The 21092-nt window shown below is 42.5% G+C and overlaps 2 protein-coding genes across 11 annotated transcripts; one reads left to right on the forward strand and one right to left on the reverse strand.

Annotated features, from left to right (window-relative positions):
• The first annotated feature begins 452 nt into the window (after positions 1 to 452).
• On the forward strand, positions 453 to 2370 carry LOC110976806 (uncharacterized). The gene is made up of 2 exons (XM_022230416.2): positions 453 to 751; positions 1478 to 2370. The coding sequence occupies exons 1-2, from the start codon at positions 563 to 565 to the stop codon at positions 1742 to 1744; spliced, it is 456 nt and encodes a 151-aa protein (XP_022086108.1). The 5' UTR covers positions 453 to 562; the 3' UTR covers positions 1745 to 2370.
• Positions 2371 to 3152: 782 nt separating this feature from the next.
• Positions 3153 to 20595, reverse strand: LOC110976801 (solute carrier family 22 member 15-like). 10 transcript variants are annotated; one of them, XM_087141913.1, is made up of 13 exons: positions 20018 to 20343; positions 18446 to 18627; positions 17910 to 18204; positions 16566 to 16771; positions 15189 to 15318; positions 14708 to 14799; positions 13894 to 14005; positions 12879 to 12988; positions 10833 to 10967; positions 10087 to 10166; positions 9482 to 9596; positions 8743 to 8815; positions 3153 to 7110 (listed from the first exon to the last, which is right to left on the reverse strand). In XM_087141913.1, the coding sequence occupies exons 3-13, from the start codon at positions 18156 to 18158 to the stop codon at positions 6886 to 6888; spliced, it is 1527 nt and encodes a 508-aa protein (XP_086998039.1). In that variant the 5' UTR covers positions 18159 to 18204; positions 18446 to 18627; positions 20018 to 20343; the 3' UTR covers positions 3153 to 6885. The 10 variants fall into 10 exon arrangements, with proteins under 10 accessions (XP_086998039.1, XP_022086096.1, XP_086998042.1 ...); XM_022230404.2 differs by lacking the exons at positions 18446 to 18627; positions 20018 to 20343 and adding an exon at positions 20469 to 20595; XM_087141916.1 differs by lacking the exons at positions 18446 to 18627; positions 20018 to 20343 and adding an exon at positions 20469 to 20586 and having other exon boundaries at positions 17910 to 18200.
• Between the last annotated feature and the right edge of the window lie 497 nt (positions 20596 to 21092).

Raw genomic sequence — 21092 nt, forward strand, 5'->3', positions numbered from 1 at the left:
CCGGATGGATTTAATTACGTGTGTTCAAAAGCCTGGTACAGAAAGGAATCGGGCTATTTTTAAACCGCTCATCAGTTTTACCTATGACTTCCTTTAACGGGTTACGATTTCTTAAGTTCCTAGATGTGGCATTATTTAATGGCAACCAGTGGCGAAACTGAGGAGATTTCGCAAGTGACTCAGCGAATTTTAAGTTTTGACAGACGCAAAGAAAAAAAATAGTCTCAACGAAATTGCCTTTTCTCGGTGTTCTCGACACTTTTACAGGGGGCATAGATTCAGTTAGCGGTTGAGCTTAGATTTGTCGAAAGCAATGGGAAATGCGTTTTGGGGCGTGGCATACACATTGAAACCGCAAGATTTAAAAGCAGCAGGTCACTATGACGTCATTTTACTTTGAACCAGTGGGGACGCCGCGTCGTCGTTACTTAGCCGCTTTTTATGACGTTAGTGTCACATCTGTGTTTTGTTTTTTAATCGTGCAGTGTTGCAGAACAACATTCGATCGCGTCCAAGAAAAGATTAATATAAGAATCTCAGCTCCCAATTACCCGCTAAACTAATGGAGGTTGTAAAATCCAAACACCAAGGCCAGCAGTCTGGCACCAATTTTACCCTTGGTGACGACAATGTCTCGCTAACGTCGTCATACTATAAGGACTACATCGAGACCAAAACAATGTCATCCGATTCGTCCAGAGGGGAAGAATACGTGAAACCACCACTGGCCATGCCACCTCCTTGCGCCAAGGTATGCGGTAGGCCTCAAAAGAGAATTAGAAAGTTACGATCTTCAGCAATTCCGTATATTGGTGACATCACCGTCATGTTTCAAAATTTGAAAGTCTGCGGGTGTATTGCAGCGTAATGATAAAAAGTGTATTGGTTGAATTTCTTGCAGATGATATGCAAGTTGATTTCATTTGCATTTCTCTGATAGGTCTAATGGGCTGATTTCTGATCGGTGGCTTATTTTTATTCACTTTCCTTACCCCACTTCAAAACTTTACACTGAATATCTTATGAAGACAACAATGGAGTACTAATAGACGGGCTCCTCAAAATAAACATTTTAAGATTGTCATTTATTTTGTGCAAGAGGCGAGGATAAAAAAAAAGACCAGTGGTGGTCAACATTTCCAGGATGAGCTCTTCAATCTGCTAAATTAATTACTAGGCTTTCTCATCGATCTCTCTAAAGGGAAAAAAGAACCCCCCCTCAAAAAGAGCGAGTCCCTTATGGATTTATTCCAAAAGAGCGAAAGACACTCTACAACGAGTGACAATCACTAGAAAAGAGTGAAAATTATTCCAAAAGAGGAGTAATATAAAGGACAACTCTTTTCGAGTTGTCCTTTATTATTGTTCCTTTGCAGAGTGGAAATTTCACTCTTCTGGAGTGGTTTTCACTCTTTTGCATTCGGAGTGTTTGTCACTTTTTACATTTATTTTATTCAGTTGTACTTGTTTCTCCAAGATTCTCCTATCCAGAGAGCAGTTCCCCACCGCACATGTCGCTACCACCACCAATCGGCGAGACTACCGCGGCTGCAGCGCGTCCGACGCGGTATACCGCGAGAGGCTGCGGGACTTGACCTCCATCAAGACGCTGCACATGCAAAACTCGGTCGTGTTCGGCCCGGGAGGGGGCGCACACGCCCAATTCCTGTCCAGCGCGCAGGAGCATTACCGCAACCCAGCCGACACGGCACGGGAAATTATGAGATCGGGACAACAGTTGTAGATGACGTCATAACCTTTATGCGGACTGGATAGGAGCTTCCCCTTTTAAATCGATGCTTCAATCAAAATGATTTACACTGGAACAGCCAAACTCCGCACGGAAGACAATTAACAGTGAAAAACAGTATCAGCAAAACCTTCAGTGGAGATTTATGAAAACAAACGTAGAGTTGTACCAGATGTGCTTTCCGCGAGGGGAACAAAAGATCCGGAAGTGAACATTTAAGACCGTCAAAACACATACTCATTCCCTTACTAAAGTTGACTACTCTTACCTTTAGGATGACAAACGACGCGACTGCGCTACACCACAGACTGATCAAATCCAGCTGCCATGGAGCAAATACCTATTACCCTTATTTCTAAATAGAACCCCTATTTTATACAAGACACTGCAAACAGACAGAGCGTTGATTAAAATCACACGCTGTGATAAAATTCTCCCATAACAGCTTTCACGTAAGGTAAACGGTTGCTCTGTATCGCCAAACCGAATGCTAGGTAGGCTGTTTGAACAAAGAGCTCATGGTGAATTAGTAAAGTGTTATTCTCAAGGAAAATTAGAGGATATATGGATGAACGCATCTGAGTAAATATGAATATACATGTAATCTTATTTTAACTTAACCAATTTTGGTGTCTGATTTCTATTTCTGGCAGCAACAGTTCACAACAGGGCATTGCAATTCTCACTGTATAGAGCAGGTCTTTATTCCCGGATGACAGGAGCGATATCAGCATTGAGCAGGAGCGCCCCCTCACCGGGTGGGAAGAGCCACACTGGCTGGGATCATGTGTTCGATTGAGTGTCATAGTTGTTCGTACATAACGGACGCAAGGCCTGCATTTCATAAGCAAAAATTTTATGATGACATCCGTGTTCATAAGCATGGTCGTGAACTAGCGGTGTTCATAAGCATGGTCGTGAACTAGCGAAGTGCAGTTCCCATCATCACGAGAGTACGGTTGCTACAGAAATTGCATCTTCTCTTTGTCCCGCCGGGGGGCGGATACCCTTTGATTCGTTGCCTTTGACAAGAAAACTGTTTCAGTGAGGGTGCAATATGCAAGCTCTAAAAAGACCTTTATTTTGTTATGTCACTAGCGAAATTTTCCCCAACCCAGGTTGGCAAAACAATGGTTGGCCGTGAGTACGAAACCGAAAAATACTGTACAAAGGGTTAAAAAACATCTGGCACAAATATCCAATGATTAAAATGCATTCATTATCACTCAAAAAAGGGAAAACAATTTTTAAAAGCCATTAATATGGCACAAGAAAATATGAGATCCGGAAAAAACTTGTAGATGACATCATAACCTGGAGAAGAAATCATTGCCGGAATCAGATTTACAATAAAACTCCCAAAGGTTCCAAGTGACAAATAACGGAGTGAAAGGCAAGCGTATCTTTGTTGGGTGGGAGATTTATTATCCACAGATTTGTACTGGGTTTGCTTTCCCAGTTTTCAGGGAATAAAAATACAAACCTGCTCTCCAAAGTCAAAAACAAACGAAAGAAATATGAAGTACCCACGTTGACTTGACATCTGCCGATTGGTTAACCTTTAGGTTTTTTCTAACGGCAATCGGCAAATTGCAGCAATGAGGCATTTTAGTACATTTAGTTTTTAAAATGCGCAAGATTAAACTTGGTTTTCCTGGGAACCCTCCACAGCATTTGTATTTTGACCTCTCCAAATAGTGAAAGCCCCTTTAACAGCCCACCCATGATTACCATGTATTAAAACCATGACTTTTTTATATGATTTCAATAACATACTTTCAATTTTTTAGGCAAATTATCTTGTCTCTGGAAGTTTGTTCCGATTTACATATTTACACATATTTACAAACATACAATAAACGAGTAGTTGTAAATGAAACTTTGGCAGTAGGGGTCCATGTGGACCAACATTTCAGCAATTGCATAACAGACAACAGAATAAACAAAGTGTCACACGATGAGAGGTTGTAAGGAACTGTCTCAAAAAGCTTGGGAAGCTGTTCCCTTCAGGAATGCTTGTCGCATTACTGTTGCAGTTTTTCTGAGCGTGTCCCTAGACTGAACTAGGTGTTCTTGGGTTGATGATCAGAACTTGGGACCTACATCCTCAAGTGTAATTCGGTACTCAGAATTAGAAGCCATTACTGAGGTGGCACAATGCTCGCGAACAAGCGGTACACACACATAATAGTTGCCAGTTTGAACAACAGGGTGCCTGACAAGCCACATAGACATCCAAGGGCGGATCTATGGGGTGGGGCTTACAGGGACCATGCCCCTCCCCCCAAAAAAAAATAAAGGGGGGGGCAAGTAAATTTATTTTTGAAAAAGAATTCAGAGTTCCAAGATCAAGCCGACTTCGTTAGCGGGGTATAGAAAATAGCAAAAACAAGGTAAATGTTTTGGTCTGTTTCACTTTCCATATTTTAAAAAGTGCAAAAAGCCCTAAAATGTAGCTTCACTCCTCAGAAAGACCATAAAAGGTCACATGGGTTTAAAAAAAAAAATTGGCCCCCCATACAAAGTACTGTAGTTCAAACCCCCCCCCCAACAAATGTGGGTCTGGACCTGTCCTTGGGCATGTCAAGTTCAAGAACACACCTGTGAGTGCCCTGCCACTACAGCTTTGTTATTCCCTTCGATATACTCCCATCACTGGAACACATGTACCAAGCACAGAACTGAATTTTGGGCGAGAACAGGAGTCGACTTCTACTAAGTGAAAACAAAATATTGTTTGACAAGTTTCTGTGCTGTATGGAAATCACTGGGAACCAGCCACACCTACAATATGCATCCCGTCTGTGGCATTTTTGGTGGTTTCGCTAAGCAGATGTGTGACTGGATCACATAAAATACATCTTAAGATCATATTTTTGATCTTGCATGTAGTTTAGTTTACACAAGAAAGAACGAAATTGAGTTCTCTGTCTTGATGTATCACCCATTTTGGCAACCTGGTGAAAATGGATGACACACAGGTGAAAAATCTACAGCATTCCCATTGATTCACAGAGTGCAAGATTCTCTTCAAGGCCTTAAACAGAAAAGTTGTTCTGATTGCTTGCGACTCATTGTGTTGATTTGGGTTATATATTTGTCTAGACTTAGAAACTTTCTGGGATCAGTTGCTGAGTTAGAAAACGCTGAATACTGGAATGAAAGGAAAGGAAAAGAAACACCAGTTGTCATTTTAAACTTCAAACGTATAGTACAAAATTCCAGAAGGCATAATTTTGAAAAATAGATAATTCTTATACCTAGACACTTTTCTCGTCTGCTGAAGATGCAATTGAATCCTGAGTTGTACATACAACGACAGCATGGCTTTCCAACCCACTTGCTTGGATCCACGAGTAGTCAATTTACCCTGTACATCGATGTGCTTCAAAAGTTCTTGAATTAGTGTGCAGCGGAAACTTAGCAGTTTGATTTGAACTTCACTTGGAAAGACTTGCCTTGTCTTCCACCAAGTTGAAAAGTTGCCACCAAGCTTCAACATGTGGCCAGGAAGTTCTACATTTGAAGTACTGCATTTGGGTAATTCCAGAAATTAGGGGTCCAAAAGTGTGACATTTTTGTGTCCCTGTTACATCTGACCTTTGTTATTTGACATGTAAATATCACTGGAATTGATTTCAAACTGTTACTTTTTATTTGGCAGGTAATCTGCATTCATTCATCACTCTTGGAAATTAGAAAATGTGTTCTGAACTTACAAAATCATATGTCAAATGTGACAGGGCCACAAAAAATAATGGACCCCTAATTTCTGGAATTACCCAAGCAACTCTGCAGAACGTAAAAAATGGCATAATTGACATGCTGCTGTTACGTAAAGAAAAAAGAGACTGGTAAAAAATCCCGAGTGTGCCATGGTAGGATTTAAATCCAAGACCTTGGACTTGCCATTACACGTCACATCACAGACAAATTTGTGAAATTTTACTCGTCACATCAAAGAATAAATTGTGAAATTTTACTCATTTGTCAGGCAGCACCAAGTCAAACAAAGGAGCCAGGTTTTTCAAACCATCACAAAGCTGGTCAGGGGAGGGGGGGGGAATTCCTCCCCTCTAAGAACTCGGCTGTCCCTAGACTTGAATCAAGTCTGAGCTTACGTTGCTCTTCCCCGTCAGCCATCCCTTCACATACACAGTACTGTGCATCGTCATCGTGCTCGGCCGCTCGCATAACTTCTTATAAGGCGCCCTCATTTGATAGCTTTTCTGCGATATCCGGCGTCAACGTTAAAGATTGTACACGTATCACCAGTCAGTAAGTCTGACTAGACGGATAAGCCAATCGGACCCCCATTGGTGATATGTAGTTATTCATAATTGTATATGAACGACATGATGTTGCACAATGTATAAGAAATTTCCACCAATCCAAGGAGTCAGACTTGGCATTTCCACCAATCAAAGTAGTCAGACTAGTAGACTCGTTCATTCGTTAAGTCAGGATTTATGAACTCACAGTAATACGTGGACACAAAAGGGCGCAACGCAAGTAACAATGCACTGCCTCCATATCAAAAGCTTAAGCGCAGATGTCAGGGATGATCCCAACTTGAGTCAGGTCTAGGTTGTTCTACGGTATGTCTAATCTTTTAAAGCCATGCATGCATGTAAAGACACTCGATACAAAAGCGAGGTTTCGTCCCATTCTGAAGTAAGGTTTGACTGAAGTTGAAGGGCACAGGTGTGTCGGCCTGTATTCACTGACCATGCCGGAAAAGCATACACGTATACACTTTTGGCTGACCTGTATCAGAAAAATGGGTGCTGCGCGAGATTGGTATATCCAATTTTCACAACACTGGTGTCAAACTAACCACAAGACATTACTGAAGAAACTCCTAAAGGAGCACTGCGACGACATCGGCCAAAAATGGCGAGGGGGCAGATTCCAGCCCCACACTCCAAGCTCTTGTAAGGTTTAATTATACCAGGTAAGGACAAAATACAATAGTAACATTTACATTTACATCTACAAAAGAAAAACTGAAACCAACACTAGACACGAAGTTATACCAAAACCATACTTGGGCTAAACTATTCCACTTACATCAGTATAACCCAAACTAAGTTACAAAATTCAAAATACTAATATAATAGATTTTTGAATTTGCTTCAAACCATTTCATCTTTCTGGAACATTTCTATCTTCTCCTCCATCATCTCCAGCGTCTTGGCATCCTTGACGACCACTACATCCTCCCTCCACCTGACGTCGCCGTCCTCCACGTCTTTGATGGACTCGGGGAGGGGCTTATCCAGCGTCTCGGGCAGCCAGAGGTCCAGCACGCCGCTGATGAAAGCCGTGGCTCCAAAGACCAAGAAGGCCATGAAATCCCCCTGAATAAAAGAGGCAGAGTGACTAAGACTGTGTCCAATACAGGAACCATCCCAAAACTCATCTGAAGTTGCAGACAAGTTGTAGGTTGGAACCGCTCACTTCATATGAACAAGGAGCCCAGAACAGGTGCCCCCAGCTGCTTGCCATGCGCACATGGCAAACAAGTTAGCATAACTCCGTATGTCTTCAGATGGACCAACTCAAGACAGCACTCAAGCGGTCCAGACTGCTGTGCAGTATTGTCACTAAGGGCTGAGACTTTGCAGCTCTGTCCTCTTTTCTGACGTTCCCCGTGAGGATTTGTTTTTCTGTTTCATATACCCCCCAAAAAATATTTGCAAACTGAAGGTACATGTAACAATTTTGTTTGATATAAAGGTAGGAGAGATTAACTCTGACATTTAGAACAATGTGCTGCTTGCTTCCTATGTACGAAAAAGAACCGTGTTTCGGGCACATGGTCCACCAGGTCGCACGCAGTGCCATTTGTTATTCAGTGATCTCTTTTCCGGGTACCGGATGTTAACAAAAAACGGGTAGCCGGTTCTAAAAATACCCGGTAATGCACATCCCTAGCTGAGAGAATCCATGTGAGACACTTCCGGCATTCTCAGAGCTTTACACAAGGGGGACTGTTGCTTAGTAATAAAATCTCTTCTTCACTCAAACAGACCCTCATCAAGGGTGAGATTGAAGGACAAAGAAAATTTCACCAAACGCAGAGCAGACGGGTTGTGGTGATGACAGAAATTACTCTGACTTTTCTGGGGCTTTCAACAGCTAACAAAACATGACATTCCTCGTACGAATGGCTGTAAGTCTGGGTTTTAAGCTTGATTTTTTTGTATCAAGTGCAAGAAAGGTGAAAAAAAATAATAATAAATGCTTAAACTCTTAAATTCTCGATTTCTCAGTTAAAACTTGCAAAATCAGAAAAGGTCTTGGGAAATCGCAGACACACCCTGTGTGTGTGTGACATTAACCACTTGCTGCAGGGAGGATTTTTCTTGAGCAAGACAAGATGCCGGGTCCTTTTCAAGATTTTCTGTTTTCAAAATTCTTCATTTTATTTAATGGCAGTTTATACCCACATGAAGGACTCTTTGGGACTACTCTAAAGCTGACAGGTATTATTTCAGCCAGGCCTGCAGCCTTGGAAAAAGAGCCCAAATTGTGCGGTGTTACCTGAGATTCTTTTGTTCCCGAAAGCCGCACAGTGCACTGCTGACCTCTTTTCAATAGGGGCTAGATTAGTATGCAGCAGTGCTGTGTGGAGAGCTTTTATCCCCGGTGGTAATCCGCTCTCTCTAAATGCCTCAAACCGTGGTATACGGTTTCAAAACAAGGCTGGATTATCTCCACTATTGAGAGCGAAAAAATGTTGGTAATGCCCAGCAGCTCAGTCTTTTGTGCTGAGCACGGTCTTTTGTTATAAGGCCCAACTCTTTTGTCCCCGTTCCGGGCTCCCGGCTCTGCATATAAAGCCTATGTACCCGAAAACGGGTCGAAGTGGTTATGAAGCTAATTTGGTATCCTTTGTTGGGCTAGAATCTCTTTCCAGTGCTTGCTGAACCTACGGATACATGTCAGCCAATTTTTTGTGACCAGGTAACAAACCTTTTTCTCCTTACCATTAAGATGACCGACGGTGCGACTACACCCCCTAATCGAGCTGCCATGGAGCACACACCCATGCCGCTATTTCTGAAGAGAAACACAAAGATTCTGTTGACTGCATGCATGGTTAAAATTTTGCTGAACAAATGCCCAACGCAAGATTTTTTTCCTTTTTTTCTTTTTTTTGGGGGGGGTTGCCTTCAAATCGATCAATATCCCTGACAAGCCCAAATGGATCGTGCTGATGAAATATGCAAATAAGGCAGGTGCATGCGCATTACTGCCACTGGTTGGCAAAATTGCTTAAATCTATGACGTAACAATCTATGACGCCACTGGTTGGCAAAATTGCTTAAATCTATGACATAACAATACAAGTCTCCATGCGAGGGCAACTATGAGCACATACATGTACACGTTGTTTCTGTCCTAGCAGTTCAAAATCAGTGCCACACTTAAAGGACTTGTTACTCTCCAACCTACGGACACTGAAAACTTCACTTAGTTTGGAAAAATGTATGCTGAAGTATACCAGACCTATCCCCACAGAATTTAACACTTTACTACTGTTTAATTCTGTGTGGTTGGTGAAGGTTAGGGTTAAGGTTTGGTGAAATTGGTTTCTGGTCTTTGTCATTAGCAAATACATGGCCGCACACTGACAACAGACCTAGCCACAGCCAAAGCTCTTAGCTTTAAGAGTCTGGGTCCCTGCCTTAAAGTCTGTTTCAGACATCCTGTCTCCCTTATTACCTGACAACTGTTGGCAGCAGTTCTGAGGCATAGATGTAAACAATGTTGAATGCAGCCGCCACACCCATCTTGCCCACAAAGTTGAGGCTCGTGCGTAGGTTCATCAGTTCAGGATCTGGTACCAAGCCAAAGCGGGAGGTTTTGAATTATAACCCAAATGAAGAAGCACAAAGCAGAATAAGTATATAGTCAAAAACAAAACCAACTCATGATACAAAGTCTGCCTGAGAAAAATTTCATTCAACACAAGGGATGCAATGAAGTCTTTTCATTACCACAATGAGCCTCGCGCTGGGCCAAGAGGCTGCAATTTTGGAAGCTTCTTTGGTCAGAACTGAGCTTCGCTGGTTCACAAACAACTATGAAATGCACGTGTTACGGTCGCATCACTACCGACAAAATGAACACTCTCGACCAATATGGCTGTTCTCAATCAATGCGGGGGTGCTTCTGCTTGAGGTGGATAAAACCACCCCAATTATTTTGTCAGGAGCAATAGAGAAATGATTGTTCATGAAACGGAACAGGATTTCTTCATGAGGCACTCATTAAAGTGATTTGGAAGATTCGGTAAAGGCAAAATGTAAAACAAATTCACAACTCACGTGATGGCACAGTCACAAGAGCTAGGCAGGTGATGCCAGCCGTAAAAATCGACATAAGTAAAAGCTTCCGTCTCCCAAACCTGATAAAGTTACAAAGGAGAGGAATGAATTGTTATTGTCAGGTGTTACGTGCATATCTTTGTGGATTTTCTGATGCCTGATGCAAGAACTTCGTCAATGGGTTTCATCAAGCATGAAAGGTACAGTCCATCATTTGTTATTTGTGCGTTATGTTCCTTTGAGGCCAAAGGTTTCAGCTCAGTAAATGTTACACATTCCGAGAAAAAAAAAATACTCTAGGATTTTGATTTCAGATCAAAAGCAGTAGTCAACCCTCTAAGGAACATATTCAAGAAATAACAGAGGATTTTGGAGAATTGAGGTCGTGTTAAATTTTTCAATGGAGGCAGCTTCAGAGCTGGATTCAAACATTTTGTGAAGTGGACATTGGAAAGAGCCAGCAAATTTACAACCAAAAATTTCTCTTTTCAAGAAGACATACCTTTTATATGTGTTAAATCAAATTAATCAGTTAAATCACTAAAATCAAGCAGAATCTGTGGGAGAGACGTTACAAAACAAATACTGACTGCTGCTTCTTGTGGTGTAGTAGCACACGTGTCTATAGAAAGGGGGTAGGGTCCCAGACCACTGCTTCCCATATGCTCGTGTGATATTTGCAGCCTGAGCCATAATATCTGGAAGCAGCCGCCTCCTGAGCTAAACATGGAGTAATATCAACTCACCTGTTTAGAAGAAAAAAGCAGACGGTGTAGGCAGGCAATTCAGCCAGGCCAGACAAGGCAAAGCTGGTGTACATGTTGCCTCCTTGGTTGCTGGCGTTCATGGTCAGGCCGTAGTACACCATGCTGCATGTAAACCTGTGTGCAAAAAACAGCGCATGGTTCTTCATGGTCAGTTCTTGCTCACATTTTATCAATCAATTGACCCCTTACCCTCTGGGCAGGTGGCCGAGTGGTTAGGGTCTGTGGCTTCCAATCGTAGGGTTGGTGGTTCAAATCCAGCTGCTGGCAGTATGTTGTGGCCCTTGGCAAGCCACTTCACCCCTGCTTGTCTCTCTGCACCAAGGATTATAAAGGGGCACCAGCATTAGCTGGGGAGGCAACCTGCGATGGACTGGCATCCCATCCAGGGGGAATAGAAATATTCTCAGTCGTTCCATGCCAAGGAAACCGGAGATAAACAACGGCCTGATGAACCAAACTGGCTTGGATCAGAATTGCTCTCGGTCAAATGTATATAAATTACTCATAAATACCTACGGCCAAAAAAGTCTTTCGTCTCTGGTCAGCGCGCATGTCAATTTTCAAGCATGCTCATCATTCTTTTTTTTTCCCTGCAAGAGCTGCAACAGCGCCCTCTATTGCTGCACTGCCTCAACATTTTTGCGGGCAGCTCGATCTTTTACTCAGGGTGATAGATCCTGATGAGATTGATGTTGAACAATGACAGCAGACTATGGATACAAAGTTGTTTATTGTCAGCTTATAATCATAATAAAGCTGGTCTAGTCCCATGACTTGACAACCTGTGTCTGCAATTATCTGTACGATCCAACCCTGGAGGAGTACACATTTTTTTAAAAACCGCGTCGCTGCATCAATTCTGGAACATCAGTCTGACCAGAGACAACTATTTTGGGGGGCTTACATGTAGGACGGTTTAGCCATTCCTAGTGGTCGAGGGCCTGTCATGTGTTAAGTTGCAAAACAGTTTAATAATAATAAGCTTGGGCTGGCTCTATGCTACCTCATGCAACACGTACCACATGCATGTTTGTTTCCATATAAGGAGACTGTTTATGACTTCTCATGAGAGGAACATACCAAAACCTAATTGCGGGGTTTAAAAAACAAATGAAATAAAATTTTGAACAAAACCACCAGAAATTTTTTATTTTTAAAATTTGTTCAGACTTTGACTCAATGGGTATTTATGACTGGGAATAAATATGTGCTTGGCTGGTCTTACATGTGGAAGACCAGCTCAGGCGGATGGATACTGATGAGGGACATTTTCCTAAGCTGGCCTCAAACACTCACCAAGCATTATATTCATTTCCTTAGTAATATCAAAATATGTTTCTGTAGAGTTGTGATCGAGTCCACCACAAGTGCTTTCACAAGTTTAGTCACATGACCAGTCACAAGTAATGGCCGAGCAATGTCACAGCATGCTTTCTGTCACATTTGAATACTGTGACTTAAGAATGATTGGATTACGAGCGATTGGATTACGAGCGATTACGATCTAAACCATGATACTGTCTTGCTGGATTTGGCAGTGGTTAGAACAGCACAGGTCTCCATGGTTGAGTCTCAAATTAGGTTTATTCCTCGGAAATGTATTTAAGTCCCCAGTCACATCGATAAAATCTCACATCAAACATTGGTAGGAGTATCAAGTTCTTTCTTGTCTGATTCTTTACAGAACAGATTCTGGGCCTTTTATCTTGGTCAAGCTCAAATCCTCAAAATGCCTGCCAGAGTGAGCAAGAATGAACATGACACTGTCTCTCTCAACTTTCTTTTTCATCTCAAGATCGAATGTCACTTTGGAATTGGGATGCCTCCATCCAAAAGTCAAGGATCAATGTCAGGTTTTTGGGTCAAATTCAAAGTTATTTAATATTTATAAATAGTATCAAAGCATTTATAGGGCGCACAGCAATTCAAAGGTGCTGATATATTATCATTATCCCTGTACTTTGAACTCGCAACATCTGAATATTTCAGACTGGTCCCGGATCTGAGATTTGCATTCGATCTTACCAGTTAAAGATCATGATGACCATTCTGGATCTGATGACAGGAGTCCGGAAACAGTCTGTGAGGCCATACTGCTTGGCATTCGTTGGGTTGCTGGAGGTCTTCAGCTTCACCTGAAAAAGTGAAATGACAAGGGGGCACTTGATTGCTAGTGGGCATGGCTGGTTTTCTGGGGGGAATCACGGCGGAGCTTGTTTAGTCAACTCATTCCAAGTCCCAAGTCTCCCACAAGACAGAATAATGCAATCATATTATCACACAATAATCACTATACATACAAGTACGCCTTTCATGTTATGTTCACCAAGAGAATTTGATTCAGAATTTCGCAAATTAGAGAACAAATTGTTTTTCTTTTTCTAACAATCTCAAACAGTTTTCATTCAAGAAAAAAACCTAAAAATATGTTTCCTAGTTACTGATGTTCACATAACGATTCCCAAAAAACTGTCATGTGGAAGGTTCAAATTCTCAGGCAGCCCTGCAAACAGTCACAAAACTGCCACACAGTCTCCAGGCCAGTTCTTACCATAAAAGAGAAAAATGAATGTAAAATTGTCAAGTCAGATCAAATGTTTGTGCTGTGAACTCGGAATAATGAACACAATTAAACTCAAGCCAATTTCTCTGCACACATTTTATGATGTCAAATTCACTTGTTTCTCGGGTTTCTTTAACCTTTACGATGTTGTCTTCACAAGTCTATTACAATAATTCTGCACCATCCAGTCTTAAGCCACAAGCTACCCGTATCCAAAATGGACACCCACAAAGGAATTCCATTCTCATTGTTCAACCGGTAACATAATTGCTTCCTTATTGGTGGATACAAGTACATGTACTTGTCATATCTTCAAATGTGCTTTTAATATCCAATTTTATAAATAATAGAATTTTTCCCCTTTGTATTTTACTGATATTCACTAACGGATAATCAAGTTTGAAAAATAATTTTCAATAAACAAATATCTATCCAAATACTGGAATAATCGGCACAGCCCTAACGCTGCAATCTTACCATTGCTTTGGTAATGTTTTTACCATTGGTGTGACCGATATAGTACAGAATATCTTCCGCCTCGGACACCCGGCCCTGTGAAGCCAGCCACCTGGCAGATTCAGGGACAAACCTGAGATGAAATAAAGGAGGTGCATCGAAGATTGTGATACGTGGAATAAAGCACCTTTGGTTGGGGTCTAATTTCTATGAGCACCTAAGCAGAAAGCCCTGCCTGGCAAATTGACGTGCTTAGCAAAAAATCAGCTGTGAACCAGTTACAAGAAAGATTACCGGCATGTCATTTTGTGGTTCTTTTTTAGGAGAGGGAACCAGAGCAACCATACTGCATGTCGCATTCGAGGTTTCGCAATGACTCAAAGAAAACTTTATTTCACTTCACCACTCAACTTCCAGTGACATCCACCCGATAAGTGAAATATGAAAGGACGAGAAAATGCATTGGACAAAAAGTTGGTGTTAAATTCATTTTTAATTTGATTTCTCGCATGGAATTTGGAAGTGTAGGCCAAAAATCATTAGGCAGACATATTCAGAAGATGGGTCATTTCAAGTTTAAATGGGCCAGCTTATGCATTGCAAACTGAAAATCACTACACCAAATGACCGCTCTGCTAAAAAATTTGTTTGGACTCTCTAGTCCTTGTTATACCAGTGTTGTACGATACGTCTTGAAATTAGCAAAGTTGTTCACTTAGCAATTCCAAGGAATTAACTACAGTCAAGACAAAGCGAAGTGTTTTTATTGCCCACAGAGATTGGTGCTACAACTTATTAGGTGTTGAAACTAAAGAGGGCCATTTGCAATACCAACCAGTTGATGGACAGATAGCCAATCAGGGGTAAGGTTGTTGTGAAGAGTAACACTCGCCAACTCCTGATGTAGTAGGCCAAGACGGCAAACAGCTGGAGAATATAACAAACGTGGGACATGTCAGACAGAAACAACTGAAGACACAAACAAGTGAATACGAGAGCAAAATAAACAAGCATTAAATTCGAAATCTACTCATTTGCCATCGCCAAGAATGGACACATGGACACTCATGTATTATTCAAACAGTCGTACCTTGTACAATGTAATCCTATCAAATTAATCAGCTACATTGCTTAAATTAATTGAAGCAGAATCTGTGGGCAAGGTGTTTAAAACAAATACTGACTGCTTTTCCTTGAGGTGTAGTGGGGTACCAGACTTTTGCACCTGTTGCACCTGTGTCTGACAGGGCCAGGGACGAAATATGATGAAACAAACAGTGAGCTCTGCACACACGAGGCTGAGCACTACAACCTACCATAATGCCTATGCAGAAGACTGCTTGGAGGAAGGTCCCTGCTGGTCCCCTGTAGGAACTGCCCAGGTTCTCGGTGGCCAACACAAAGGAACAGAGAATCACGCCACCGGTAGCCGTGCCCAACAAGAACCTGGAATGGATCCAAACAGTCCATCAGAAATTCGGTATTTCACTGTGTAACAGGGAGGAGTCTGTGTATCAATATTCTGTTATCACATCAAGAGCTGCCCATCAAAAATAACCCTCGCACGATCTTGATTTCCACAACTTTTCCATGACTTTTTTTCCCCTCTGACAAAAAGAACTCCAGGACATCCCATTTCCCCCCCCCATTTTCCATAACTTTTCCAGGACACCTTTTCCAAGCAATTTCCATGACCGCAGGAACACTGCATGAGGTGGTCCAAATATGTGAACAAAAACTGCCTGCAGAGCATGCACATGTCGGCAATCATGCTGACAGGCCTGAAATAGCCCTGTGGACTTCCCATTAGCCTTTTCTGATGCGTGGTGGATGCAACAGGGAGGCTCACTATTTGAAGCAGGTAAATTTGGAGTAAACACAAAAGATTTTGCCTAAACCAAAAAGCGCCATCCATGATCCTATCCACCCCGAACAGAAGTACCCCCTCAGTCGAAAATAGCCATGTTGGTCAGGAGTGTTCATTTTGTTGCTAGCGATGTGATTGCAATACTTGTAATTCACAGTCATTTGTGATTCAGCGAGGAGAAATTACTACCAAAGGGAGCCTCCGTTGCTAGTAAAACTGCACCCTCTCTTGGTCCATCTTGGAGCCCATTGTGTCCGCCACACCTCACATACATGTAGGCTATTACATGGACTTCATTCAATCTCCGTTCCTCTTCTCTAAATTAACCCTAACCTTCCCCAACCACACAGAATTAAACAGTAGTAAAGTTTTTAATTCTGTGGGGATAGGTCTGGTAGGCCCATAACGGCTGACCTTTGCATTGGGTTTGGCATACCTCAGAAAAACAAAGTCCAACAGCCTCTGTGCACAAAGTCCCATATGGGTGTTTAACTTTGTGTGAATGGGGACGGTTAGCGGCAGCAACCCTTGGAGGGTTAGGGTTAAATACGTCTGGTATTCTATGGTCTTTGCCGGTGAGACCGATCTGAATGAGGACTATTCAAAACATTTTTTTGAATTTTCTTTTTCTCTTTTTTTTAAGTACATGTACGTAGTGGTTATATTGGCCACAAGATGCTGAGGCGGTCACTATAGTTAGTGAGGTGGGATGCCTCGTTTTTGAATAGGCAGGTCAGAGCGACTGGGGGAGGGGGAAATTTTACTGCACCCATCACAGCCCACGCTAGCTCCCAAAGTTTCTGCCAGTTCCCAAGTATCGACTAACCTTGTTACTGCAAACTGGACGTAGGACCTGGTCAGTGCACTCAGCATGCCAAACATGGACATCAGAATCAGTCCCAAGAGGCAGATTTTCCGGCGTCCGTACTTGTCGGCCATGGTGCCAAACACCATGGTGCCAGCCAACACACCAAACATGAAGAGAGACTGGACCAGGCTGACTTTGTAAGAGTTGTCGCACACCAGATCCCACTGTCAACGTGAGAAGAAAAAAAATACCAGAAACAGTCACCTGACAGCAGCATATATATACATGTAAGCTCATACCATCACCACTGTCTACTCAAGACACTAGACTGTGTCAATTCTACTGCTCAGGGTCTGTCAGCAAAGTTAAACTGGTGACATCCCCCCCCACAAAAATGCATTCAGCCACACCCATGCCGTGGTCACCATGCCACCTTATGTCTTACAATACATGTATATCAGTACATGTAGTCAACAATATTAATTTGCGTCAGGGATGTTAATTTTTTCAAGGGTAAAACCTTGCACAAATCTTCCATGATGTTGATCACATTTACCACAGCTGCAGTTGTGACAAGTGGCTGAAGGTTTAGAAACTGAACATGGCTCAACATATAGACCTGCACGCACACCCTAATTACCCATTCACAGAAATCCAATGTTCTACATCAGAGATTTCAGAATTGCGGTGTAAAACCAGATAAATGATTCCAGGCAGAGAAGGATACTGATTAAATTAGTTTTATTTGAAGAGTGCTCAGTCTTCTTAACTTCAACCAAATTTTAACTACACTTGAATATAAATCATACTTGATATTTTTAATTACATTTTATTTAATTTATTTTTTAATGAGTTTTCTTCATTTTAACCTTCGTCTTCTTTTTCAAACCAAGCTGGGCCACCATTAAACAACAGAAAAATTTGTTTTCACCTTAATCTGATATTCTCAACAGTTTTTACTCTGTTATCGTTCAAGCACAACATTATACATCAACCCTCACGGGGCACTGCAACAAGCCCCATGCAGAGCAGATCCAGAGCCAATTTTTACCTCTTTTTTTGGGGGGGGGGTTAAGGGTGGGGTGGAGTTGTGTTTATTGGGAGACCAATCTTGTAGACATTTTTCTGGGTAACCTTTAATGGCCTTTCTTTCAATGATTTTCTCCCCTTTGGGGAAGAGGCACAGGTCCCATTGTCACCTCTGGATCCACCTTCGATCCCCATGTAAAGTAACAGTGGCTGAGCACTCCCTTCCTCAATCCTGTAAAATCCTACAAAACCACTTACATGTAGCAGATTTTGAATGATCAGGAAGTGCGAGGATCAACTAAATCACGGCTTTTGGCCACTCCTGGGACTCACCTCCGAGACAATGGATGTGAACTCCTTGGAGTAGGTGTAATGTGAGCATGGTCTAGCCTTGGGACTGCAGGGGTGCACCTTGGAGATGGGATTGTCGGCGCAGAAGATGTGCTGTGGCTCCTTCCCGACGAATGCCAGGGCCAACATGTGCATGGCCATGAAACCGTTCAGCGAGGCCAGGAGCAGGAAGTTGGACTTCTGTACCCGGCCAAACTCCCCGACCGTCTTGAGGACCTTGTCGAATTCCATTGCAGATTCCAACTCTCAAGCAGCCAGTTGTGTCTTCAAGCTCTAGCTGAATGAAACAACATAATGTCATCAACTGAGGGTTTGCACACTGCCACCTTGCAGGCCAGTGGTTTTGTTCCACAGGGTATGCACAGTGGAGGTTTCCCTGTGCAGCAACAGAACTGCCCCGCAAGATGGCTACTGCGCAAAACCCCTATTAGGAACAGGTACATGTACTGCATACTAATCGAAGCCACCATGACGAACTGGCTCAAAGACAGGCAGGGACTTCTGTTCAATTTACTCACACTTCCATTGTCTTGAAATTATATGCTTCTTGAATCTGGAGTCCTTGATGATGTATCACCCCGACTATCATACATGTATATCATCTGTCCTACATGTACATGATGTATATGGTGCTGCAGCTGGAATCACCCAACTATGGATAGGATGCCAGAATGTGCTGGCAATCTACCCTAGTTTTGATCTGTGTCACAGATGAAATGACAGGTTGGCATACACAGATATTTGCAGTCTTGTATTAGAGTCCATCACAAGTCCTTTCACATGTCCCCTCACAAGACCAGTCGCAAGTCCCCTCACAAGACCAGTCACAAGTCCCTTCAGAAGGCCCATCCCAAGTCCCCTCACAAGACACAGCAGTGAAATACTGCACAGGTGATTTTGTTGCACCCCAACTATAGCATAAGTCCTAACTATAGTTGGGACAGTCCCAACTATAGTTGGGACAGTCCCAACTGTAGTACTGCAGTTGGGCTGGCCCAACTATTGTTGACCAATGTCTGTGGGAAATGTCTCAACATTATCCAAGTCAATGTGTCTCACACTTGACACAATTCATCTAAAATGTGGCACTTCATCTCTTCATCTAGCCCTATGACCAATGACACGACATTTGTAAATGATATGACTTTGGCACATGCTGGACACATGCAAACAGGACCTCTCTGCTGTAGTTGGGCCGGCCCAACTGTAGCACTCTAGTTGGGACGGGCCCAACTCTAGTTGGGACTGATGTTATAGTTGGGGCGTAACAATTTTACACACAAATGTACATAATGGAAGCATGCATTGTGAGAAGGCAAAATGTTCAATGTTTGGTCCTTTTCTTCCCACAATGTCTTTCTATGTGCCAAATCACCCATGCAGTATTTTGACAAGGCTTACGTGTATGTTGCAATTGGTCAAGCTGTCATGTTGATAACGATTGAGAGAGCAGGCCTACATGCTGCTGATTTTCGGTGGCGTGGATGGGCAAAATATATACATGTACATACATCATGGACATGTACTTCTGACTTTACGCTAGGGCCTACATACAGGCCTTGTTCATGGTGATGGCAGAGCAATTGGCACAATTGCAAAATAGCCAAAACCATGAAAACAGTGTGTTTATAGGAATTCATACTGGTACAAAACATTACTACTATGAAGGTGTGTATAAACCTTACAGTTCTGGAAGTAGGCCAAGTGGCCCCTACTGCCTACCAGTGCCACTGAGCTGAGTAGTACCACCATGGAGGTAGGATCACATTTAGGTACCGCTACTCGGCGCTAGTCGGCTAGTTAGTAGTTAGGCCTAGTACTAGTACTAGCCCCACTATACTAGTGTGTGGCATGGACTCTTGCTACCTTTACATGCATGACATGTACGGTAGTTGTAGTAGGCCTAGTCACATCCTCGACATGCTCGATCTTCCTATTTCTGTGTAGCCCCATAAATAGGGCTGTAGTGGCTCTCTTTTACAATCTGTCTCTTTTCTATCGCGACAGAAAAGAGACTGATTGTAAAACTAGTAAAAGAGAGCCACTGCAGCCCTGCTTGTGAGTTGTGGGGCTAATTTGTGCGCACCTACCGAGGCTTGATTCTGTTTGGCCAGATGTTTCTGTAACCCAAAACAATAGTCGATTTCACGTTTCGTCAAAAGACTAATCAGCATTTATCGAGTTCTGGTGACCGATGTTGTCAAACTCCTCAGTTAATCAATAATATTAACAGTAATACTACTTGTATGACTCGCATAAAGCCGTAGCCTCGTCGTTGGGCTGGCAAAAGTTCCGCACTATCCATATGCCTGTGCGCGCGTGCATGCGATGTGTTTCGACAACGTGTCATCATCGTGCAGTTGAAGTCATATTCCTGGACTGCACCGTTGTCCTACACACGTTGCACGAAAACACATCAGGGGCACCACTGCCACAAGTGTGTTTTGGCAGGGATACCGTACACGATATGGGGCAGATGGGTACCCCTCCCCCCCACATGTCTTATCCCCATACGCACTCTAGTCTCTAAACTGTTGTTACCTAACACATCTCCCTCTACAAGTCTGCAAAGAATTCCTGAGATTCCGATCAAACAATGGCCAAAACAAAGACGGGGGAGTCTCTCTCCGCCCCATACCTCGCATCATGTTGGCTGAGCATGATGATTATTTGGTACAGTGGTGGCGCTGTTTCGAATGGCCGCAGAGTAGTGTTTGACGTCGGCGCGGTCAGCCGTAAAAAGATAAACAGGTGCAACTTGAGGAGCAACGGATGCGGAGATGCGGTATGTTTAGACCTTGTAATGCATTAAAAAAAAAACAACAACAACAAATGTTTACACGAAAAAGCTGGGCTAACATAGATTAGCCTTATAAAAAGTCATGTCGGAAAGTCTCTAGAGACCGAAAAAACTTCAACTTTTGAGAAAAAATCCATTGAGTCGGCCAATTTTGAAATTCAAAGGGAAGTCTCATTTTTTAAACGGACATCAGTGAAGGGGCAAAAGGACATTTTCTGACAAAATTAATTATTATCAGAGGACTGCAGTGGACATAAGCTATTTCTAGCTTTAAATGCTGCCCTATATATTGCCCTGGATTCATTATGTAGTTCTTTTATTTTGTTTAAGTTAATTATTTAATTCAGTTGTTTTGCTTGTGTATA

This window comes from Acanthaster planci, linkage group LG10, assembly GCF_054643075.1.
Source record: "Acanthaster planci isolate LZ-2023a linkage group LG10, COTS_SCS, whole genome shotgun sequence".
NCBI classification, from domain to species: Eukaryota; Metazoa; Echinodermata; class Asteroidea; order Valvatida; family Acanthasteridae; genus Acanthaster; species Acanthaster planci.